General features: G+C 43.6%; 1 protein-coding gene across 1 annotated transcript in view; it reads right to left on the bottom strand.

The window, feature by feature from the left end:
* The window catches only part of EIF2B3 (eukaryotic translation initiation factor 2B subunit gamma), a 140673-nt gene that overhangs the window by 15826 nt on the left and 98765 nt on the right, over positions 1 to 26082 (bottom strand). Inside the window, exons 7-10 of the mRNA XM_054490475.2 lie at positions 13195 to 13322; positions 11717 to 11907; positions 8992 to 9069; positions 8052 to 8200 (exon numbers count right to left, since the gene is read on the bottom strand). Coding sequence (XP_054346450.1) covers positions 8052 to 8200; positions 8992 to 9069; positions 11717 to 11907; positions 13195 to 13322 — 546 coding nt within the window. The remainder of the gene's footprint in view (positions 1 to 8051; positions 8201 to 8991; positions 9070 to 11716; positions 11908 to 13194; positions 13323 to 26082) is intronic.

The raw sequence follows: 26082 nt of genomic DNA, 5'->3' as shown, positions 1-26082 counted from the left end.
TGCAATCTCGGCTCACTGCAACCTCTGCCTCCCCAGTTTAAGCAATTCTCCTGCCTCAGCCTCCTGAGTAGCTAGAATTACAGGCACGCGCCATCATGCCCAGCTAATTTTTGTATTTTTAGTAGAGATGGGGTTTCACCATGTTGGCCAGGGTGGTCTCGAACTCCTGACCTCAGGTGATTGGCCTGCCTTGGCCTCCCAAAGTGTTGGGATTATAGGCGTGAGCCACCATGCCTGGCCGGCTATGACATCTTAAGAAAGCTGCATGGAAGAGCTGGAAAATGCATTGGATCTTGCAAGATGGGTAGGATTTTTACAGGAAAGAGCTCCAAAGAGAGGCAATTCAGGCAGAGTGAATGTTAGAAATAAAGGGAAGTAGGAATGTAAGGAACCCAGTGGGCAGGACAGTCAGTCAGTTGAGTGTAGGTGAAGGGTACACTCAGGGTAATGATGAGAAGTAGTAATTTCTTACCTGGCGTTGAGGGCTACACTTGCTAACTGCAAAAAGCATGGAAAACCTAGGTAAGAACCTGGCTTTCTAGCCTGTCAGCATGTGAAGATGCTACTCTAGACTGCTGCTGGGGTCATGTGCCTTGGATTAGCGGGAAATGCAGAAGAGGTTGCTTGGGACCAGGGGACCAAACATGCAGAATACAGGGCTGACACTCAAGCCTTGACAATGAAGTGTTTACTACATTGTGGATTCCTCAGCATCAGCTGTCATATAAAATGCCAGAACATGAGAAAGATGGGCAGGAACTTTCTCTGAATAGTCTCGCCTACACCTTCTCCAAGGTGGTCCTATTAGCATCCCTCAAGCCCTGAAGACCTTGGGCAGGTGTCCAGAAAGCCTCAGCAAGCTTTCAAGCCTCAGCAGCCCATCACTGCCAGCAGAGAAAAGCACACAACGAATATGAGAAACTCCCTTCTGAACAATTTTATGCTCCTACCCTGCCACTTAGCCAAGACATAATAGCAGCAAGGTAATCAAGTCTCACTTGACTGCAATTTAATTACCTTTCCCAGGTTTACCATAAGTAATTAAAATTAAGTGACCCCAAAATAATGGGAAAAAGTTCATATGGGATGTAGGATGTCTGATCTTATCAACAGGAACTCATTCACAGGATTGGGTAATTGCTAATGGCCTTCCCAGTCATTAGCCTTGTGTGGGCTATCTATAGCTTTACCTCAACTTTCTTATTTAAAAACAAGAAGTAGTTAGCCTAGGCAACACAGAGACTCTGTCTCTAAAAAAAAAAAAAAAGCCGTGTAGTGGCACACGCCCATAGTCCCAGCTACTTGGGAGGCTGAGGTGGGAAAATCACTTGAGCCCAGGAGGTTGAGGCTGCAGTAAGTCATGATTGCACCACTGCACTCTAGCCTAGGTGACAGAATGAAAACTTGTCTCCTCCAAGACAGCAAATGACTATGAGATATGATAGGCCTTTTCTCTGAACTTCTTTTCTCACATAGAAAGCTGTAGTATTGGCCGGGCGTGATGGCTCAAGCCTGTAATCCCAGTACTTTGGGAGGCCAAGGCGAGCAGATCACAAGATCAGGAAATCGAGACCATCCTGGCTAACAAGGTGAAACCCGTCTCTACTAAAAATACAGAAAATTAGCTGGGCGTGGTGGTGGGCACCTGTAGTCCCAGCTACTCAGGAGGCTGAGGCAGGAGAATGGTGTGAACCCGGGAGGCGGAGCTTGCAGTGAGGTGAGATTGCGCCACTGTACTCCAACCTGGGTGACAGAGCGAGACTCTGTCTCAAAAAAAAAAAAAAAAAAAAAGAAAGCTGTATTGTCTTAGGGAGCCATAGCTTCCTCACCAAGTCTCTTCATGTCAGTTAGGACGCTAACACTAACACTAACACTGGATTTTTTTTTTTTTTTTTGTGAGACAGGGTTTTGCCATGTTGCCCAGACTGTCTTGAACTCCTGAGCTCAGGCAATCTGCCCGCCTCAGCCTCCCAAAGTGCTGGGATTACAGGTTGCAGGTGTGACCCACTGTGCCCGGCCCTGCCCACCCACAGAAGGGCAGGGAAAGTTTGCTAATTAGAGCATATGGGGAAAATTATGCCATTGTCTTCCTTGGAAGGTCTGAGAGAATGGAAGCTACAAAGCTCATGAGTTACCTGGAACCAGGTGATCAAATGGATGAAGGCAAGTGTAGTTCTGGTTTAAGAGAATGGATATCTGTCAGTTTTATCCAGGAGTCCGGAAGAGGACATGGTGTAGCAGGGGTGCAACAAGAAAAATGTCTGGAATGCTACATTTATTCATCTATAAAAATTCAGGAGTTCAGCTGGATGACTTCTAAGGCCTCATCTCACACCAGCATTCCAGACTCAGTGCTGGAGCCAGACCATGAGAAATCATGACGTTCCAATTTCTTCTAAAGGTAAGAGGAAGCTTTCAAAAGGTTTTTAATAGAACAAGGATGTGATCAGAGATATTCTTTAGAAAGACAATGTTGGCAACATGCCATCCTTGTGAAATGGGATAAAGTAGTAATATAATAACAACAACAATAATAAATAAATAAAAATAGCAACTAACTATCCTAAATGCTTTATATGGCCGGGCACGGTGGCTCATGCCTATAATCCCAGCACTTTGGGAGGCTGAGATAGGCAGATCACTTGAGGTCAGGAGTTCGTGACCAACCTGGCCAACATGGTGAAACCTTGTCTCTACTAAAAACACAAAAACTAGCCGGGTGTGGGGGCGTGCACCTATAATCCCAACTACTCGGGAGCTTGAGGCAGGAGAATCACTTGAACTCCAGAGGCGGAGGTTGCAGCGAGCTGAGATCACGCCATTGCACTCCAGCCTGGGTGACAGAATGAGACTATCTCGGAAAAAAAAAAAAAGCTTTATATTTACTAACTAATTTAGTACTCTCAATAAACCTACAAGGTAGTTCAGTTTTACCCCCATTTTATAATGAGAAAATCAGGCACAAAGAGGTAAGGCCGTTTTTTTTGTTTTTTTTTTTTTTTGAGATGGAGTCTTGCTGTCACCCAGGCTGGAGTGCAGTGGTGTGATTTCAGCTCACTGCAACCTCTGCCTGCTGGGTTCAAGCGATTCTTCTGCCTTAGCCTCCTGAGTAGCTGGGACTACAGGCGTGAGCCACCACGCCTGGCTAATTTGGCCAATTCTTTAAGAGACTAATAAGTGACAGACCTAGGATTCAGTCTGGCAGTCTGACTCAAAGCTCATGTTCTAATTCTTAAGAACAATGGGGGAAGGGTAAATATAGAAGACAAAGAATGATAAAGACAGGAAAAATAAGTTGGAGAACACCACAATGTGGTGGTGTAGTGGCTCATGCCTATAATCTCAGCATTTTAGGAGGCACTCAGGAATTCAAGCCTGGGCAACATAGTGAGACCTCATCTCTACTAAAAATATAGTGGCACATGCCTGTGGTCCCAGCTACTCAGGAGGCTGAGGTGAGCGGATCACCTGAGCCCAGGGTGTTGAGGCTGCGGTGAGCCATGATCGCATCACTGCACTCCAGCCCGGGGGACAAAGAGAGATCCCATCTCAAAAAAGAGAGAGAGAGAGAGAGAGAGAGAGAGAATATCACAAGAATGATTTGGGAAAGAGACAAAGACTTTATCTCTGGGTCTGACCTCTTTTCCTAAGCTCTAACCACAAACTGAATACCAGACATCTCCACATACCTGATGCCCTACAGGCACTTCCAACCTCTTGTACCCTACACAGACCTTGTCTCCCACAAATCTGTCCCTCCTTCCTCATCTCAGTGAGTGCACCACCATCCACTCTTTCCGTAACTGGAAACCTGGGCTTCACCTGTCAACTCCCCTCTCCCTTACCCCACATGTCCCCTTCTTGCTCATTCCTTGTCAGTCTCCTTAGATTCCTTTTCTTATGTCTAAAATTGCTTGCTGTTAGTTCCCAATCCCCAAGGTTTTGTTTTGGTTTCTTTTCTTTTCATGTCACGTACTCTCCCTGGGTGATTTCATCTACTCTACTCCCAAGGCTTCAGTTATCAGTTCTGTTTTTTTTTTTTTTTTTGAGATAGAGTCTCACTCTGTCACTCTGGCTGGAGTGCAATGGTGCAATCTTGGCTCACTGCAACCTCTGCCTCCAGGGTTCAAGTGATCCTGCTGCCTTAGCCTCCCGAGTAGCTGGTAATTTTTGTACCACCACACCAAGCTAATTTTTGTATTTTTGATAGAGATGGGGTTTCGCCATGTTGCCCAGGCTAGTCTCAAACTCCTGGGCTCATCCGCCCACCTCAGCCTCCCAAAGAGCTGGGACTACAGGCATGAGCCACCACGCCCTGCCTTCAGTTATCACTTCTGTGCCCGCCACTTCCAAATTTGTACCTCAAGCACAGCTTCTTTCCTAAGCTCCAGCCCTGTAGATCAAGGCCTCCTGTACATCACCATGCATTCAACTTGTCCCAGATGGAATTTATACTCTCCCCATCTCCCAGCCAATCTTGCTCTTCCTCTACTAATTTCTATCTTGAATAGCACAACAGAAATCTTATTGCTCAAGCAACAAATCTGTTTTTTTCCTTAATTTCTCTTTGACCTCATATATCTAGGCAGACACATGTTTTGTAGTTTTTAATCACCTTATTGTCTTTCTTCTCCATCTCTACTGCTATTTATTGCCTTAGTTTAGGACCTCTTCTATTTTACCAGAATTATTTCAATGGCCTTCCTGCCTCCATGTTTACCCTCTTCAGGCCAACCTTCCTAATGTAGCCCAAATAATCTTCCTGAAATGCTAATTTAATCATGCTGTTCTTTTGCTTTAAGCTCTTAAATTACCATTACCTATCAAACTCCTCAGGGAACAATCCATTACTTGGCCCTTGTCCATCTGCATGTATAGCCTTGTCTCTTGTATCCATCCCTCTCTGATTTATATTCTGGTCATGGTGAATTGTTTATCATTCTTTCATATAACAAATATTTATTGAGTTCCTGTAGGCCCTCAGGATATAAAAGTGAACAAGAGAGATAAGGCACTTACATTCCGAAACTAATGTTTTACTTGTGAGAGCCAAGTAAAGATAAGACTAGATAGTGATGGTGTTATGAAGGAAATGAAACAGGTTGATGTGATGGCGGTTAGTGGGACAGATTATTTCCAATAGGGTAGTTGGGGAAGGTTCCTCTGAAGAGGTGACATTTGAGCTAAGATCAAAATAGGGAGATGTTTCTGGAATAAGATATGCTCTTTCATACTTCACAATCTTTTTTTTTTTTTGAGACAGGGTCTCACTCTGTCACCCAGGCTGGAGTGCAGTGGCATGATCATTGCTCACTGCAACCTCCACTTCCTGGGCTCAGTTGATCCTCCCACCTCAGGGGTTACAGGTGCACACCACCATGCTCAACTAATTCTTGTATATATGTGTATTTTAAGGCAGGCTCTCACTCTGTTACCCAGGCTGCAGTGTAGTAGCACAATCTTGGCTCACTGCAGCCTTGACATACCAGACTCAGTCGGTCCTCCCACCTCAGACTTCTGAGTAGCTGAGACCACTGATGTATGCCACCACTCCTGGCTAATTTTTGTACTTTTGTAGAGATGTGGTTTCGTCATGTTGCCCAGGCTGGTCTCAAATTTCTGGGCTCAAGTAATCTGCCCACCTCGACCTTCCAAAGTGCCGGGACTACAGGTATGAGCCACCGTGGCTGGCCACTTCACTTTTTATGTATCTAGAATACCTCTGGCCAGGTACAGTGGCTCATGCCTGTAATCCCAGCCCTTTGGGAGGCCGAGGTGGGAGCACTGCTTGAGGCCAGGAGTTCAAGACCAGCCTGGGCAACATAGTAAAATCCCCATCTCTATAAAATTTTTTTAAAAAATTAGCTGGGCCTGGTGGTGTGCGCCTGTAGTCCTAGCTACTTGAGAAGCTGAGGCAGGAGGACTGTTGGAGCTCAGGAGTTTGAGGTTGTAGTGAGCTATGATCATGCCACTGTACTCCAGCCTGGGCAACAGAGGGAAACCCTGTCTTGAAAAAAAACAAAAAACAAAACAAAAAAACACTACCCCCAAAACCACTCCTTTCTCCAGCTCAGGTGGCTCTACTCATTTTCCAAGATTCAGCTCAAGGGTCATTTCCTTAAGCCTTTCCTGACCCTTTCCTCCCTTCTGACTTTACAGATCTGTACCATAGCACCTATCACTTCTTACTGCACATAGTATAAATTCCTTGAGGGAAGAGATTAAGACTTATGTCGTTTTGTTTCTTTCATTGCCTAGCACAATCTTAATCAGAGAGTGGCTCTGTTAGTATCTGATAAATCAGTGAAATGCTTGAGATGGGTTTCTATTAGTGGTGTGCTGAAGCTGGCTTGTTTCAGCTTGGGAAAGGCAATTATTAGCATCTCTTCTCAACTCAGCGTTAGGTGATATCATTGGCTATAGTGGAATAATTTACACCACAGAAATGAGCAAATGTTTTGAATTACGTCGCTTATTTTTTCCTTTGGAGGGCTGGTTGTCAACAATTTATCAGCATACCACTGGTAGCAGTATACCACAAAACTCTGGATATTTTTGGCCAATTGATATTGGTAGTTTAAAGCAAATACTTCTGAAGGTTTTGTTATGAAAATCAGCAGTCCCCTGCAACCCCTATTCCTCATTTCCCTCTTCCCAGAGGCAACTCTTTTAATTCTTTCTGCTGAGTATTTTGATATTACTTCCATGCCTCTAGGTATTAACATAATTATAGTACTAGTTCTTTATTTTTCAGCTTTAGGCATTATCAATTGACTTTCTACAATGAAAAATGAGAATTTAGCTCTCCTTTCTCCCTTACCCCCATTTCCCTTTCCATCTTTCATCCTTTCAATAGAGTTAAGCATAACTTTGGCCAGTAGTCAGGTTTATTATGACTATGTAAATTCTATTTTGATCCATACCAAACTATGGTCTTTTCATTTCTTATACAGGTTATGTATCTCTTATCTGAAATACTTGGGACCAGAAGTGTTTTATTTTTTATTTATTTATTTTTTTGAGACGGAGTCTTGCTCTGTCACCCAGGCTGGAGTGCAGTGGTACGATCTCGGCTCACTCCAACCTCTGCCTCCTGGGTTCAAGCCATTCTCCTGCCTCAGCCTCCTGAGTAGCTGGGACTACAGGTGCACACCACCACACCTGGCTAATTTTTTTTTTTTTTTTTTTGTATTTTTAGTAGAGATGGGGTTACACCATGTTGGCCAGGCTAATCTCGAACTCCTGACCTCAGGTGATGCGCCCGCCTCAGCTTCCCAAAATGCTGGGATTACAGGCATGAGCCACTGTGCCAGGCCAGAAGTGTTTTAGATTTTGGATTTTTTTTTTTTTTGGATTTTGGAATGTTTGCATTATACTTACCATTTCAGCATCCCTAATCCAAAAATCTGAACTCTCAAATGTTCCAATGAGAATTTCCTTTGAGTGTCAAGTTGGTGCTCAAAAATTTCGGATTTTGGAGCACTTGATTTTGGGTTTTTGGATTAGGGATATTCAGTTTGTACAACTTCTTCATTTTCCCAGAGTTAATAACTGTCTTGTTTTTGTTAAATAGTGTTGTTTTTTTCTATGTTATCCCCAATTCAACTTCAAACTTTTAGCCAGTTGTCTAAATCGACTTTCAAATGTTTGTATGTATCTCATATTTTATCAGTTGCATCTTGCTGAATAAATCTTTCCTGGATTCTTTGGTTTTGTTCCACTTTGGATTAACTAATCCCTTTATGCCCCATTTAGAGCTGTCATTCTTATCTCTGTTCACTGTTATCCCATGGATTCTTTTTGCCCTTTTTCTGAGTTGAATCTCTTTGTTTCTGATCTTTCTCTGTTTGGTTTATTTTCCATTTTAGAGGAATAAATTTCCTAGTAAAGTTTTTGAGACTTTTCATATCTGAAAATGTTTTTATTCTATTGCCCTCTTGATTAGCACTTTGCCTGGGTATACAATTTTAGGTTAAAATTAACTTTCCTTCAGAATTTTGAAGGCATTTTTCCATTATCTTTGCCTCAAGTGGGTGCATGGGGAAACATACCCTTCCTCCACAGTGACTGAGTTCATGAGAAGGCAATTGGTAATAGTCACTCTATCTTTTATGAGGCAGGATGAGCCAATGACTGAGCGCTTAATGGATGACTTCTCTCCAATCTGTGTCTCTGGCCCGATGAGGCTGTCAACTCCAACCTGTAAAAGGCAAAATATAAAACTCTGTCCACCCATCTCAACCAACTGCAAACCACCCTGCAAATCCCTCAAGCTGGGATCTAATAGGATCTTTCCATAGAGACACTTCAGCAAGAGGGACCATCATCAGTATTTCTCAGGGCCACAAGGTCATACAACACCTCTGAGACCAACTCAAACCTATTTGAAGCATGGGCCCTCCTCCCTTGCCAAGAAAACAAAATAAAACAACAGACACATATACACATTCATGCACTTGTGTATACAGATGTGCTCTCTTAAAGAGAGTGCTCAAATCAGAGTTAGAAAGGGGACAGATTGTGCCACTGCACTCCAGCCTGGGCAACAGAGTGAGACTCTGTCTCAAAAAAAAGAAAAAGAAAATTGGGATTGACTCCTGAAGAAAACCTGGCTCAGGAATCTGTAGGACCCACACCAGAGAAAACCTCAGGTGAGCCTCAACCTGGATTGGTTACAGATCCAAGAGCGTCCCAAGCCAGAAAGCTTATGAGAAATCATAGCTAGTCCCAAATTTACCCATGACTAGAGTGTTTCAGGCTGAGATTGAGAGCTCCTGCGTCTGAGTCCCAACACTATAATGGACCCTTCCTTACAAGGTCATTACTTGCCCAGGCAGTCTTGTTGAGTGAGATTTTATTCTCAGAACCCACTGTGATTTCCCTGGGGCTAACGAGGTTCAGGACTTAAAGGCCTCAATCCGGCTTCTCAAGAACAAGTCTCGATGCTCCCAAAGAACATCCCATGCCCGCCCTGGCCACACTAGCACTTACCAGGTGTTTGCTGACAATTTGGGCTGATGAATGGACAGGTGGTTCTTCTGGACAGAGAGCAGACAGCAATTTGGGCACCTTAAGGACAGAGATTTGGTCACCAAAGATCAGAAAACACCAGAAAACATCTTAGGTAGAACCCAGTGCTCAATCAGAGATATGAGGAGTTCTCAGCCATAGCTTGCTGTCTGAGTGAGGGAGAGCAGGAGGCTGCTGCATTCCCCCTAGGACCAAGATTATTCATGCAGCAGCTTCTAGATGGCCTTATTGTCAGTCTCTTAAGCTGTGAATGCTCCTCCTTGAAAGTAATGCCATGTCCCTTGGCTGGGAGGCACTGAGACCAGTCTTTGAGATACCCATATACCACCTCTTGGGAAAGGAGGCCTGATCAGGCCAAAGAACACCCCGAATCCTGATCATAAGCATCCTGGGTTCCTGGTCACCTCCTGGACCACTGTGACCACGCATGAGGTGAGGATGAGATCCATTTTAGACAAATTCCAAAACAACGACAGACCCTGAGAAGGCATCTATCCACCAGCCAAAAGAAAACATGAAGGGGAAGTTCACACTATTCCCTCTCCAGTGTGAGAAACCTGGAAAGGTTAGAGGTATGGGGGGCTTTGGCTACCAGTCCATTAGGAAGACACAGGTAGTACACCTGTCTGTGATTCTCCAGCATAGACAGAATGCTGGTCAGAGCACTGTGCGTGGCAGCCACATTAGCTGACGGAGGGCTTGTCAGCATGGCTACACTGGAATGTGAAGGCTAATTCCAAGCCCCCAGCCCTAGGATCTCTTCTTCCACACTCCACCCAAGGCCCTTCAGGCCTGTCTGCTGCATAGCCCCTGTTGGCACTTCAAAGGATACTTTTCCCCGCATGCTCACTCGAGAGCAGGGCCCCTCTTTCATGATGTGGACACAGCAGTGCACCTGTGATCTGGACAAGTCTTCCCACTCAGGTTATCCATGAACATCTTTCCAGACCAGCCTGAAAGACTCTAGTCATGGGTAAATGTGGGAATAGCTATGATTTCTCATAAGCTCTCTGGCTTGGGACTCCCTTGGATCTGTAACCAATCCAGGTTGAGGCTCACCTGAGGTTTTATCTGATGTGGGTCCTACAGATTCCTGAGCCAGGTTTTCTTCAGGAGTCAATCCCAATTTTCTTCTTTTTTTTGAGACAGAGTCTCACTCTGTTGCCCAGGCTGGAGTGCAGTGGCACAATCTCGACTTACTGCAACCTCTACCTCCCAGGTTCAAGCAATTCTCCTGCCTCAGCCTCCTGAGAAGCTGGGATTACAGGTGTGTGCCACCATGCTTGGCTAATTTTTGTATTTTTAGTAGAGACGGGGTTTCGCCATGTTGTCCAGGCTGGTCTTGAACTCCTGACCTCAGGTGATCCACCCGCCTCAGCCTCCCAAAGTGCTGGGATTATAGGCGTAAGCCACTGCGCCCGACCTCCATCCCAATTTTCAACAATTTCTTTTATATTATTCTGCGCCCCACTGCCACCCCAGTCTGCACCTGCAATTACATTTTCACAGGGTTCTACCAGGAGCAATGTCAATAACTAATCTTTTCATTATCTCACCTCTGTTATCCTTGAATGACACCTCAATGTAGTTCCCTCAATTATTTATCTTTTCCTATCCTCTTTTTTTTTTTTTTTTTTTTTTAATACAGAGTCTCACTGTGTTGCTTAGGCTTAGGTTAGAGTGCGGTGGTGCGATCTCAGCTCACTGCAACCTCCGCATCCCAGGCTCAGGTGATCCTCCCACCTCAGCCTTCCAAGTAGCTGGGACTACAGCCACATGCCACCACACTTGGCTAATTTTTGTAGTATTTTTGTAGAGACAGGATTTTGCCACGTTGCCCAGGCTGGTCTCGAACTCCTGGGCTCAAGCGATCCACCCGCCTCAGCCTCCCAAATTGATAGGATTACAGGCGTAAGTCACCGTGCCCGGACTCTTTTCTTATCTCATCTAAACCCTCTACTGCTCTGCATTTCCTTTTCCTAGTCTCATTATTCCTCCCTCTCAAAACCTTCCTCCTGGGCCTACTATACAATACAGAGTTCCTTTATACCTTCAGCCTCTTTACTGTCCCCCTCTCCACCCCCTGCCTTCATTAAGGCCTGGCTTATCTTTGAGGACACTGCTTCTCCTTCAATGGAAGCTATTTGTTCCCTGTATCTCACAACTTCAAGGTTAAAAGGAGGGGCTAGCAAGAGACTCCTCATTAATGCTGTTTGCAGACAATTCTCTTTCATAGTCATTCCTTTCCTGAGGCTTTGCCATCTGGCCACTCTATACTCTGCTCTTTCACCTTCTCAGGGAAGCCTCCTCTGTAGGCCTATGTTTACTTCATCAGAGTAATGATTACAGAGTATTTACCTGCTTATTATGAAGTAAGTACTGCAGATATCCCCATGCTGAACAGAATAGGAGGAACCTGCTGACCCAGAGACCAGAAGTTAGCCTTCCTAAAGATCTTAGCCTTTCCCTGGAGCCACAGAGGCCCTGACTATGGACCAGGCCCCCTGCTTCCCTTTTTGCTGCACCTGAGTACCCTAGTAGTCTCCCTTGACATGCCAGGTCTTGCTCAACCTTGGGAATGACAAGGATTCTTAACAAGTTACTATATACCTAATGAAGAAACAGACAAGTGGCTCAGTCTGTTTCTAGGACAAGAGCCCCATGATTTTCTAACTCATGCTCTCACCTGTCTGTTTGCTTCCATGTAGAGTCCCAGTGTGCTCACTCGAGAGCAGAGCCCCTCTTTCATGATGTGGACATAGCAGCGCACCTGTGATCTGGACAAGTCTTCCCACCTGTCTCCTCGACAGGCATTCCAGCAGGCATCATAGGGAGCCAGGTTCAGGGTATTGGCTTCTTTTATAAAACTGTAAATATCTTCAGAGCAAACACCCACACCAAGGAAATAAATGAGAGATAACAGAACAGATACAGACTCAGACAAGTTGTTTTTTGTTTTTTTTAAGAGACAAGGTCTTGCTATGTTGCCTAGGCTGGTCTCAAACTCCCACACTCAAGCGATCCTCCCACCTCAGCTTCCTGAGCAGCTGGGACTACAGGTGTGCACCACCATGCTTGGCTCTAAGTTTTAAAAGAGGTTACAGCTCACACTTCTCCCTCTGAAACTCACCCACAAAACATGAACCAGCCTGAGGAAATCCCACTAAAATCTGTAAGAGAAAGTCAAACTAAAAGAGGCAATGTACTTCCCTAAAATATCATGATTTAAAAATGCTTAATACGAGGTCCTAAAAGCATGTGACTGGTAATCAAGACCACTAGGGAAAATAAAACAGATGACCCTTGTAAATCATGAAATAACACAAGCCAGCGTCCAGGCTTTAGTGGCCAGCCAGGTTGACTTTGTGCTGCTAGTCTCTATTACCATATCTGGCAGCTGTGCTATGACAGAAAGCACAGAACTTGGAGCCCAGAGTACCAGGGCTCTAGTTTTTCAGCTCTCACAACGACCCTTTGAGATCTTTTACTTTCTGATAAAAAAACTGGGGCTCAGAGGACTGAGTAACCTGCCTCAAGACACAATGCTAGTAAGAGGCAGTCAGATTTCAAATCCAGAACTGTCTGATGCCCAGTTCTACAATCCTAATCATCATGCTGTACTGTCAGTTTATTCATTTGATAAATACTTTTTCAGAACATCTACTATGAGTCCATGACTGGGCCAGGGATTAGGGATATGACAGCAAACAAGACAGATCCGATCTTCAGATCCTGGCACGGAGACACTCGGGTTGGCCTGTGGTTGGACTGCAATTGTACATTCCTTCACTTTCCTTCCCTTGATAAAAGAGGCTGAGTTTAATCAGGAATGGGGCTGCCTAGAGCCTAGAGAACAGGGGAACTAAGAAGTGGCAGGTGGAGTTTAAAGGCAAAATGGTCTAGTGAGGAACATAGCCAAACTAGAGCTATGAATCAGAGAATGGGGCTGGAGGCATGATTAGCCTGTTGCTGAGAGCACAGTGGCAGGATCTGCCTGAGCAAGCTTACCCAGAGCTCGGTGGGTTGGCAAGCCTGTCTTGCCTCGTAGGCTAGAAAATAGTCTGCTGCCTTGAGACCATCTTGGGCTGGGCTAAGCTGCCCAACCACTCTTTCCAAAGGTGCTGCTACCCTTGTCCCTCTTACTGAACCAAACCAAGAACTGACCTAACGACTTCAGCTCCTTTTTCTTTAGATCTTCCTCTTTTTCTTCTTGTCCCTGTTGTGAGGAAGCTGAGGAAAACTGTTTTCTCACTAGATACGGAATCAGTTCACTCCGGATAGAAGTGATTGACCTAGAAAGAAAGAATGGCCAATATGAGAAACCTGACTGTCTGGAACATACCAGGATCAAAAGCTCTGTGCATACAAGGAAAAGCCAAATCCTTTCCTGTCATGGCACCTTGGGACTGTCAGAGATCAAATGTGGCATCGACTTGGCAGTTTGGAGAAAGCAGAGTGCTTCCTGGTGGGTACTGAGACAGGATGTTGGGTCTAAGTGACCAGGAATCTGTACCAGGGGAAGAAGGGACCTGATCTTTAGTACAGTGTGTCAGTGTGTGTTTTTTATTTATGTTTTTATTTATACTTAGCAATGGAAAGCAAAGAGGTAAGAGACTAGCACATGTTTTTCAGTGTTCTCTCACACTGTGACCTTATTAGAATTTTATATTGCTAATTAATTTATGTAGCATTTACCAAGCATATGCCAGTTACTGTGCTAGGCCTTGGAAATATATCATTTCTGACTTCAAGGAATTCATAATCCAATGGACAGTAACCTGTACACGTTTAAGAGGAAAGGCAGAAGGAGGTTAAGCTAATCAGGTAGGCAAGGGGGCCAGATCACGAAAGCTTTCTGTGGTGAAACCACCTTTGCAAAAATAGCAGTGACACAATTATGACAGTGAAAGAAATCTGACCTAGTCAACTCCATCTTGCTGTTAACCTCTAAACTGCTCTTGCTCATTCCTGGGCATAGGCTGAGCTAACTTTGGGAGAAAACTTTTTTTTTTTTTCTGAGACAGGGTCTCACTCTGTCGCCCAGGCTGGAGTACAGTGGTGCGATCTCAGCTCACTGCAACCTTCGCCTCCCAGGTTCAAGCGATTCTCCCGCCTCAGCCTCCTGAGTAGCTGGAAAGCTGGGATTACAGGTGTGAGAGCCACATGCCCGGCTAACTGCTTTTTTTTTTTTTTTTTTTTGAGACAGTCTCGCTCTATCGCCCAGGCTGGAGTGCAGTGGCATGATCTCAGCTCACTGCAACCTCTGCTTCCTGGGTTCAAGTGATTCTTGTGCTCCAGCCTCCCAAGTAGCTGGAACTATAGGCGCATGCCACAATGCCTGGCTGTTTTTGTATTTTTTGGTAGGGATAGGGTTTTGCCATGGTGGCCAGGCTGGTCTCAAACTCCTGGCCTCAAGTGATCCACCTGCTTCAGCCTCTTGAAGTGCTGGGATTACAGGCATGAGCCACCATGCCTGGCGCTGTTTTTTTTTTTTTGAGATGGAGTCTCGTTCTGTGGCCCAGGCTGGAGTGTAGTGGTGCGATCTTGGCTTACCGCAACCTCCACCTCCCAGTTCAAGTGATTCTCCTGCCTCAGCCACCCAAGTAGCTAGGATTACAAGTGCCAGCCACCATACCTGGCTAATTTTTGTATTTTGAGTAGAGATGGTGTCTTGTCATGTTGACCATGCTGGTCTCAAACTCCTGACCTCAGGTGATCTGCCTGCTCCAGCCTCTCAACGTGCTAGGATTATAGGTGTGAGCCACCATGACTAGCCAGAAATTTATTACAGTTTATAGTTTAAATGATAATAGCCCTTCTCAAAATGAAACTGCCTTTATAAAACTAATAAAAGGGTACAAGTTTAGGATTACAAGATGGGCCTGAATTCTCATGATTACCAGTCATTGTTCCAAAGGTCACAAGATTTGCAACTTCTCCAGTTACTCCTGTAAATAACATCATTATTGTAGAACCTAAGATTGGCTTTTTAAGATGTCTTTTCTGACTTTTGCATTTCTGATGACTGGATGACTCCACTGGGACCAGTGACCCCTCTGTGGCCCCCACCCAAAACTGGACTCAGCAGCGGACTGTTTTCCACACCCGTATGATTGCATTCCCAACCAATCAGCAGCACTCATTCCCTAGACCCCTGCCCACCAAACCATCCTTGAAAAACCCTAGCCTCAGAATTTTGGGTGAGGCTGATTTGAGTAATAATAAAATTCTGGCTTCCCGTTTAGCTGCCTCTATGTGTATTAAACTCTTTATTGCAATTCTCCCATCTTGATAAATCATCTCTATCTCGGCAGCAGGTAAGATGAACCCACTGGGGAGTTACAGTGGCAGTCTAGAAAGTCTGGACTGATAAGCCAGTCGTAATTTTTTCTTGTTAGATGGGGTCTTGCTCTGCTGCCCAGGCTGGAGTGCAGTGGTACAATCACAACTCACTGCAGTCTTGACTACCTGGGCTCAAGTGATCCTCCTGCCTTGGCCTCCCAAGTAGCTGGGACCACAGGCACGTGCCACCATGCCCAGCTAATTTTTTTATTATTTGTAGAGGCAAAGTCTCACTATGTTGTCCAGGCTGGTCTTGAACTCCTGGACTCAAGCAATCCTCCCACCTCAGCCTCCCAAAGTGCTGGGATTACAGGTGTGAGCCACTGCACCTGGCTGCCAGTGGTATTTTTTAAGCAAGAAAGTGACATGATCAGTTTTATCTCTTATTAAGGTAATTCTGGTAGCAATGTGGAAGAAAGCCTGGAATAACGAAACTGAAGAAAGGGAGACCAGTTACAATATTCTGAGAGATGAGATAATGAGGCCTGAGAGAGGGGTTAAAGTATGGGCAGCTCTATAAACCTGACTTGCTGCATACTTCCCACCACCTCTGCCAGCCCCCATTCAAAGAAGCTCTGCAAACTGACACAAGACTACACAGATGGAGTGTAGGTAGAAAGGAAGGCAAGATAGAGGCAGAGGCTGAGGAGGGTAAGGAAAACTATGAACCCTGGAGCTACACAGTTCATGGTTTTTGTAATTTTTAAAGAATCAAGTCAAATATCTTTGAAAAATTCTGTGTTAAGCTGTGAGCTCTTGTATTGAATTTCAATGTGATTTTTCTCCTGATCCTTTGATGGAGATTTAAAAATTTCCATGTGAATACAAAGAATGAAGCAACACTTACTCTTAGCTCTTTTTCTTCCCTTTTAATGCTTCAAACTAGTGTGGGCAGCAAATATTCCTCCTCCATTGGAAAACAAGTCAGTTCCCTTTGAAGAAGTGACAAAGCACGGACAGCTGGGGGATTTCAGGGCCATGATATTTACATTACGGACCAAAAAGAACTGTCACTGCAAGAGGCAAGCAGGCAAGCCTTGGCACATGGCTCCATCAGGCAGAACCATTCGAGAGGATCCATGATTTGAAGAGAGGCTATGAAACAGCCCTGCCAGGTCCCACCCACCTCTGCTGGAGCTCAACATTAGGTCAATCCCCATAATGCAGTTGGCTTAGAAGCATAATGAAGGAAACAATTACTCTTCCTGCTTCCTAAAGTGCAGGGAGCTCAGAGCTGTGCCAAGAAATGTTACAAAGCTACAGTGAACCATTGTGAACATCCTGGGCCTAGGGCACGAGCTGGATACAGTGCCCTGGTCAACCTTACTTTCTCCTTTCCCTCTTATACACAGCCTTCCTAGAAACACCTGTCTTATCTCGTGAAATCATAAGCTCTTCTCAAGCAATCACAAAGGAGAACAATAGACTTGACTACTAGAAAACAATCCAACCAAATAAAAAGACAAAATAATTGCTATGAATAGGGCAAAGAATATTCTTAATAAACAGATATGTGTTCAAAAAACATATAAAATATTTTCAAAGAAGTAAAAAACTAAAATAAGATGCAATTTCTCCTCCAACTAAATTAACTGATTCAAAACAATTTTCATTACTGATAAGAGTGCTTTGAGAACAGTTACTATCACATAATGGAAGTCGGAGTATAAACTGATAAAATCTCTGAAAAATAATTGGCAACATTATAGCAAAAGACTTGAAGATATTCATATAATTTCACCCTGTAATTCCATTTCTATAAGTCTATCCTAAGAAAAATATATTACTCAGTAAATATTTGCTGAATAGATGAAATCATCAGATTATAAACAAGAATCTTTCAAAAAAAGTATTCCCGTTATTTATAAAAATGGAGAATAAAATATTCAACAATGATAGATCAAAATACCTCTATAACAGAATGTCATATAGGAAAACTGTGACTGTAAATAATTTTTTTTTTTTTTTTAAAGACGCAGCCTTGCTTGGAGTGCAATGGCACGATCTTGGCTCACTGCAACCTCTGCCTCCCGGGTTCAAGTGATTCTCCTGCCTCAGCCTTCTGAGTAGCTGGGCTTACAGGCGCCTGACACCACGCTTGGCTAATTTTTTTTTTTTTTTTTGTATTTTTAGTAGAGATGGGGTTTCACCATGTTGGTCAGGCTGGTCTTGAACTCCTGACCTTGTGATCTGCCCACCTTGGCCTCCCAAAGTGCTGGGATTACAGGCGTGAGCTACCGTGCCTGGCCAAGAATTTTTTAATGATAGAAGAAAATGCTTATAATACTCAATGAAAAAAGCAAATTATTATTTTTTTTTAAGACGGAGCCTCGCTGGAGTGCAGTGGCGCAGTCTTGGCTCACTGCAACCTCAGCCTCCTGGGTTCAAGCAATTCTCCTGCCTCAGCCTCCCGAGTAGCTGGGATTATAGGTGCCCGCCACCACACTGGGCTAATTTTTTGTATTTTTAGTAGAGACGGGGTTTCACCATGTTGGCCAGGCTGGTCTCGAACTCCTGACCTCATGAGCTGACCTGCCTCAGCCTCCCAAAGTGCAGGGATTACAGGTGTGAGCCACTGCGCCCGACCCAGATTATGTTTAAAGTGTGATTTCAAGCACATATTCTCACTATATATATGAAAATAAAACAATGGAAAGAAATACACTAAAATGTTCACAATAGTTATCTCACAGTAGTGGAATTATGAATGTTAAAGCAAACTAAATATAGCCTGAGAAGGACTTCGTACTTCTATATTTGAGTCCTTGTGGACAAACTGCATCCTAACTTAATAGGTAGACGAGACTGAAAACCTAACTTAGGAGTATGTGCCTGTACCAATAGCTGCGAATTGGCCAGTCCCAGCAGCCATAATTCAACCACTCATACATTGCTGAGTGTTCAAACCGTGTTCAAATAAGGCAAATGCCGAGCTGTAACCAATCCAGTTGTTTTTGTACCTCACTTCTGATTTCTGTATGTCACTTCCTTTTTTTGTCTAAAAATTGTCAAATGCCTCTGACCATGAGGCATCCTTGGAGTCTTTCTGAATTTGCTGTGATTCTGGAGGCTTCCTGATTCATGAATCATTAATTGCTCAATTAAACTCCTTTAAACTTAATTCGGCTTGTTTTTCTTTTAACAGATGGTGTCAGAAGTGGCATCTGAAGCAGAGCTTTAATGACCCCCAGGAGCGCTGAGTGAACAAGCAAGGTACCTGCAAGGACCACTTACGTCCATCGATCTCTCAGAGCGACTGGGGATTGTGGGTAAGCTCTCTCTCAGATTTCAGAGCTCCAAGGATTTGTGTTTTGAGCTGTTCAAGTTTCTTTGAGCAAATTTCTGATCCAAACTGGGTTTGGAAGTCACAAGAGAAACTTGACTTGGTCCAGGATAGGACTTGATCCAGTAATTAGCCAGCTTGGATCCAGTTAGAGGCTTCTTACATCTGACTGGGTCAGAAAGAAACTGGTTTTAAATGGTAATATTGTAGGGATTGTAGGGCTCTTGAAAATTCACAGGGGTTGTTTGTGTTCTACCCCTTTGTTTCATTTTTCTTGCGTGCTTAGGTAGGAAAAATCATTGGCTAAATTCATCAAGGGAACCTGAGAGCAAAGTAAATATTTTAGGTAAAAATGGGATCCTTAATTTCTGGAAAACTGAATTCCTTCTGGCTTATACATTAGCTGGTAAGCAGTGAAATCTTACAGAAATGGTGAAATCTTACTAAAGATAACTTACAGTAGAACGTTCCGAATGAACAATGCACTGAAGTGCATTGAGACTCATCTAGGGATGCTTATTGATATGCAGACGCTTCTAAAAAGATTTCAATATTTTTATTTAAAGACTTTACAAAGGCCGGGCGCAATGACTCACATCTGTAATCCCAGCACTTTGGGAGGCCAAGGAGGGTGGATCACTTGAGATCAGGAGTTCAAGACCAGCCTGGTCAACATGGTGAAACCCCATCTCTATTAAAAGTACAAAAATTACCATGGTGGCACAGGCCTGTAATCCCGGCTACTCAGGGGGCTGAGGCATGCCTGTACTCGGGAGGTGGAGGTTGCAGTGAGCTGAGATCGCATTACTGCATTCCAGCCTGGGCAACAGAGCCAGACTCTGTCTCCCCCGCCAAAAAAAAAGACTCTACAAAAGGCACCTAAACAACTAATTGATTAAAAAAGTAGATTTGCTAATCTTTTAGCTTAGTTACTATCTGACCCAAAGGAAACAGACTGCAGCACCAATTGGCTGACTTTGGATACGTAATGGGGGTACATTTTACCTGAGTAAAGGATGGGATTGGGTGAGAGGCCCTCCCCTCAATAAAGTCCCTCTTGGTTAATAATGGATACAGATGACAGGGCCCAACTAGGGGGCAAGTTTGGGCCTTGCCAGTTCAATATTGGGTGCCAAGCATCCATATGGTGGCTAATGTCTGTTTTGTCACATGTATTTTGCTATGTCCAGAATGGAAAACATTAGAACTCAGGTCCCCCATGCAGCCATTTGGGTGGCAACTTGCAAAATGTAGAGGATTTTGCCTGTGGTTCCATGATTTTCCTTTGTGATGCAGCTTGGCCCCAGGAGTGGTGGTGTGGCAAGCAGGGTCGCTACGGCCGCTCAGGGAAGGGGAACCCAGAAACAGGACATGCCGGCAAAGGAATAAAATTTCTTACCAGTCAGACTTCTGGCTTCTCTCTCTCTCTTTGTGTGTGTGCAAATTGGCTGAATGAATGGTAAAAATCACTGTTTATCTCCTCTGTAAAGTTTTGATTAATGAGAAAAAGAATTCTAAGGCTAGTATTAAGTTGTAACGAATCTAATGTATTTTGTGCTATGAATTTGTCTGTGTTGTTCTGTCATGAAGAGGGGTACCTTAGGATAGAACAGGGGCTTAGGACCCCATAAACTGCTCAAGATGGCCCAGTAAGCTGGTCAGTAATAAATTTTGCTGCAGGTCCTTGAAACAAACAAAAAAACTGGGTGAGGTCTCCATCTTGTTTTCTGTCCTTGGGAACTTGACCTTGTAACCATGTGGCCATAATTTCTCTCAGTCTCTTCCTTCCAGGGAACAGGAATTCTGGGATTCATGTCATAGCTAGCTCTAAAAATTATCTTGAGTAGTTAAAAGCCTTTGCAAGCACAAAATTAACTACTCTAGACTCCTTCTGGGAAAAGCGGGAAGAGCAATGGAAACCACCAGTGCTGTAGCTCAGCAGCTAAGGCTTTGACTTCACAGTGATGCCCTGGGTTCAATTCCTGGCTTAGGGAATGAGTCCTTTCTGGTTTGATATCTGCGTGACCTTTACCATTAGTTGATTATCTTCCCCTCCACGAACCATTTTGAATTTTCCTTTCCCTAAGCACCTGGGAAGTTACCTTTGGTCAAGTTCAAAAGCCAGAAATATTGTCAGTGTGGCTAGAGTCGGGTAATAAGAAATTTAAAAGGGCTTTTTAAATTTCTTTAAAAAGTGGTGGCTCACGCCTGTAATCCCAGCACTCTGGGAGGCTGAAGCGGGTGGATCACTTGAGGTCAGGAGTTCAAGACCAGCCTGGTCACCATGGTGAAATGGCATCTCTACTAAAAATACAAAACACTGGCCGGGTGTGGTGGCGTGTGCCTGTAATCCCTGCTACTCAGGAAGCTGAGGCAGGAGAATTGCTGGAACCTGGGAGGTGGAGGTTGCAGTGAGCTGAGATTGTGCCACTGTACTCCAGCCAGGGTGACAGAGCGAGGATCCATCTTAAAAAAAAAAAAAAAAAATTAAGCCGACTTTTAACCACAGTGCTTTTATTTTTATTTACTTTGTTTTTTATCTTTTTTTTTTTGAAACGGAGTCTTGCTCTGTTCCAGCGATTCTCCTGCCTCAGCCTCCTGAGTAGCTGGGATTACAGGCACACGCCACCACGCCTGCATAATTTTTATATTTTTAGTAGAGACGGGGTTTCACCATGTTGCCCAGGCTGGTCTCAAATTCCTGACCGGCAGTGATCCACCTGCCTTGGCCTCCCAAAGTGCTGGGATTACAGGCGTGAGCCACTTGCACCTGGCCAGTCAACTTAATTAAAAGTGGATATTCAAGCTCTAACAGACTGGGACTCCTTGCAAAAAAAACAGAGGAGGTGTCACAAACTCTGTTCTGGGAAAAAACTCTGTTTTCCTCATAAAACCCCAGGAACGGGTGGTGGATAGATTCCTCTGAAAATCTAAGGCTAAATATTCTTTTAACAATGGCTAATGGCAGTTATCAGGGAATACGTGGCTCTCTGCATGTTTACATCAGAGAAGCATGCTCTTGGCCACCTAGAAGTTATGGAAATGTTCCCACTCCTCACTGAGAGATAAGACTCTCATGGGAGATGGGCTAATTCCCTCTTTTTGGGATCCAGAATCTGATATAAAAATGGGACCCTTGATTTTGGGGGTCTGTTTTTGTCTTCCAGCTGTGCCTGCTTATTAGGCCCTAGAAACTGCATGTTTTCATAGACCTGTTTCTTGAAGGGCTCTACCGTGAGGCCAGTAATCCAATTAAGAAACTGGCAAATGAAAAATCTTACAACTACTGGATCTTCTTCTGTCTGTCTGTGTAGTTTATACATATGTTATGTGTGTGATGTTTATGTAAAAGCTCTAATTAATTGGCATAAAGAAAAATAAGCACTTAAATCAAATATTTTGAAAAAAATAAAAACTGTAATGCCTTTTAGTTCACGTAACTTTAGTAATCTTTGGGAAATAAAAAATGTTAAAGATTATTGGTAAAATAAAGACGTTTGGTCTAAATTAGGCAGGTCAGATATTAGGTTTGCTAAATGCCTTAAGGTCATAAACTGCTTTGACTTTCGAAAATTCCTTCCAAAGCATATATGTTTTTTTCCCCAAGGTACAGGCTCTGGGTCTGGGGGGTTGCAGTGTGATCTACCTGTCTTGCACCCACCCAAGACCACGATTCTGTCTATAAGTTGCCCCAATAAATCATCCAAAACTGACAAACTAGATTTGTCTGCCTTCTTCTTTGGTTTCTCAGCTCCTTCTGCATTTGGGGGTTGCTTTGTGATAAATGGCCCTTTCACAAAACAGCCTGACTTCTCCTTCTTCCACCCCTCACATATAATCAATCACCAAGCACTGCTGATTCTATCCCCTAAATCTCTGTCAAAACTTTCAACTTCTCTTCATCTTTACTGCCACTACCTGGTCCAGACTACTGTCATCATTTGCCTGGATTCCTGTACCTGCTTTTAATTGGTCTCTCTCCCTCTAGTTTTATCCACAAAATCTATCCTTCATACGGTAGATGGAAAAAAAAAGAGACTTTTAAAAAAATTTTTTTTATTTTTTTAAAGACGGTCTCATTCTGTCACCCAGGCTGCTGGAGTGCAGTGGTGTTATCATGGCTCACTGCAGCTTTGACATCCCAGGCTCAAGTAATCCTCCCACCTCAGCCTCCTAAGTAGCTGGGACTACAGGCATGTGCCAGCATGTTAATTTTTTTATTTTTAAATTTGTTGTAGAGATGAGGTCTCCCTAAATTGCCCAGGCTGGTCGTGAACTCCTGGGTTCAAGTGATCCTCTTGCCTACCTCCAAGTAATCCTCCCTGCTTCAGCCTCCCAAAGTGCTGGGAATACAGGCATGAGCCACTGCACCCAGCTGACAGAATATTTCTGAAGTACAATCTGATCATGTCTCTTCTTCCTTCAATCCATCCTCTATTTTGTAGACACAGTGATTTTTCTAAAGTACAAATCTGATCCCATCTCCTTACACTTACTTAATGCTCAGGATAGTGATTACTTTTGTGTATGTGGTAGGGTAGGGGGATATAAAGAGGGGAGTTTCTGGAATTCTGGCAATGTTCTATTTCTTAATCTGAATATAGTACTCATAAGGTACACTCACTTTGTGAAAATTTATCAAGTCATAACACCCTTCTCAAATATGATCTCTGCTTGGAAGCCTTTTATAACATTTGTAGGCTTCTATGCTCTCACAGTAAAGACAGTTATATGTACTGTTTTTTTGATCATGTACGAGGTATCATGTGTGAGGTACTATGCTAGGAAAATAATACAGATCATTTCAAGTTCTTATAGCAATCCTTATGATAGGTATTACTATTCTTATTTTATGTTTTGTAATTTTTGTAGAGATGGCATCTTGCTATGTTGCCTAGGCTGGTCTGGAACTCCTGAGTTCAGACCATCCTCCCACTTTAGCCTCCCAAAATGCTGGGATTACAGGCGTGAGCCACTGCACCTGGCCCCTATTTTATAAAGAAGGAAATCAAGGCTTAGCGAGGTTAACTATCTTGCCTAGGGTTAATACAACTTTTATAATTGATAGAACTGAAAGTCACTCCACATCTGTCCTATAGTCCATGGCTCTTTCCACTATACCATATTAACTAGCATCTTGTTCTTCAACCAAAGCACTTTCCACAGGATTTAGAATTCTCTGCTTGCTGTCTCTTTACCCAAAAATACACAGATTTTTGGATACAGAAGGCAGAGCTTTCTTGGCTGGGCCTGGAGCTCACACCTGTAATCCTAGCTCTTTGGGAGGCCTAGATGGGAGGATCTCTTGAGCTGAGGAGTTTGAGACCAGCTTGGGCAACATATTGAGGCCCCATCTCTACAAAAAATAAGAAAATTAGCCAGTCATGGTGGTGAGTGCCTGTAGTCCCAGCTACTCGGGAGGCTGAGGAGGGAAGATCACTTAAGCCCAGGAGTTGGAGGCTGCAGTGAGCTGTTATCATACCACTGCACTCCACTCCGGCCTGGCGAAAGAGCAAGATCCTGTCTCTTAAAAAAAAAAAAAAGTAAAGCTTTCCTAATTTGGAAATGTAATGAATTCTAAATATGTTTCTCTATTACTAGTATTACTAATATTTCTAGAAGTCCCAGAGATAAAAATGAATGCAACTAAGAAGTTCAAAGGAGACTACCTTGATTTAATCTTGGCAGCACCTGCATCTTCAGATATCAGTATGCAGCCATCCAATAACAGCCCTGTTGAGAAGGTGTGAAAGTCACATACTCTTAGCTTAATTTTGTTGTTATTGAAGTAAAGGACACATCGTGCAATCTCTAGGATATCTAAGGATATGTAAGGAAACCAAGTACAGCCAAATCAATGGATGCCTGAACTGAACAGTAAGAAACCAAGACCACTACTGCCAGCCTCTCATGGCACTATCTGGTCCCTCATCTCTGCTTCTTATCTCCACTCTGCTGTCTTGTGCTTACTCGTGGCTTTCTAGCTATTCCACACTTTCACCTTTTTAAATTTTTAACTTTTTTTTAGAGACAGGGTCTCTTTCTGTCCACCAGGCTGGAGTGCAGCAGTGCCATCACATATAGCTCACTGTAGCATCAACCTCATGGGCTCAAGTGGTCCTCCTGCCTCAGCCTCCTGAGTAGGTGACACTAGAGGTATATGCCATCATGCCCAGCTAACATAACTTCATTTTGTATGTGGCTTTAATTATTACCTTGATTCTGACCTTGCCATGGCTGCCTATCCCCAACTCTTGACTTCACTTTGTGGCTCCTATCCTTATTTCTCTGCATCCCGACATAGCTGAGGCAAGGAAGTTATGACTGCTCTGTTATTCTTCCAAGTGCAAGTCATGTGCATGTGCATATAAGCATGTTGGCAACAGAGATATCTGACATCTGTGGTGGATGTTGCTGGAAATCAATTAAACAGTGATGGATTTTGTTGAGGCTGTGGCTGCATGATATTGAGCAAATGACTTTTGAGCATTTTCTTTCTCTATAATATGAGCATAATACCTAATGAGAGAACTATTGTAAGAAATGAATATATGTGAAAAGCACCCAGCACAGTGCCTGGTACACAGTAGGTGCTGTTAAATTTTCTTCTTTCCTCTCTCTTCCTGCTCTGAAGGTCCAACACCAAGACTGTAAGTACTGCACGGCAATATCAGATTCTAACACTATAAGAGGCTGACTGTAACCGTGGATACTTCTGGACAAGAAGGAAGTAATCAGCCTCAATTCTCCCTGTTAAGGAGACTAATCTTTAAGTCTCTTAAAGAGAGAAAGATAAATGGGGCCAGTGGGGGTGGGAAGCGGGGGAGGTTCTGTACTAAAAGGAAATCAAGACTAATCCTGGTATATATTGCCTGGTATACATTGCCCATGGCTTTAGCTCACAAAGCTGGCATATTGGTATATTGCTTGAGTCCTTCATAGGGCCAGTGCCAATCTAGGGCCCTGACTCAGGTCTAGGAGCAACTCCTACTAAGGCAAGCAAAGAGCTGGGCCAATACCTGGGCTTCTAGATCTCCTAAGTGATCAGCTTCTTTAGGCTTAATCTAGCTGACATTGTAAAAGAGGGAGGAACACTCAGTTATCAAGAGGTATCACAGTCACAATACTCAGAATAAGATCTGCTTTGGCCCTGGACATAGAATCCAACACATTTTGAATTAAAACATTCAAGAGATTCTGTGGAACATTCATCTATCATACTACATTCAGAAGTGGATAAAAAACTTGTAAAATGTGTACAGTTACTAACTTCTCATCAAAGAGAGTACAGATTTTCTTCTCTCTGCAGCTCTCCCTGTAGCTTTTCTGCTTAGTCAACTGTAGAAACCCACCTCTCTTCTTTCACTATTAATGTATTAATACTAAATTGCTTCTGTTATCTGTTACTACATCTCCCTTCCCCCATT

Source organism: Pongo pygmaeus, chromosome 1, assembly GCF_028885625.2.
Source record: "Pongo pygmaeus isolate AG05252 chromosome 1, NHGRI_mPonPyg2-v2.0_pri, whole genome shotgun sequence".
Classification (NCBI taxonomy): Eukaryota; Metazoa; Chordata; class Mammalia; order Primates; family Hominidae; genus Pongo; species Pongo pygmaeus.
The sequence above is the reverse complement of the archived record's forward strand: the minus strand, read 5'-3'. Positions and strand labels throughout refer to the sequence as shown.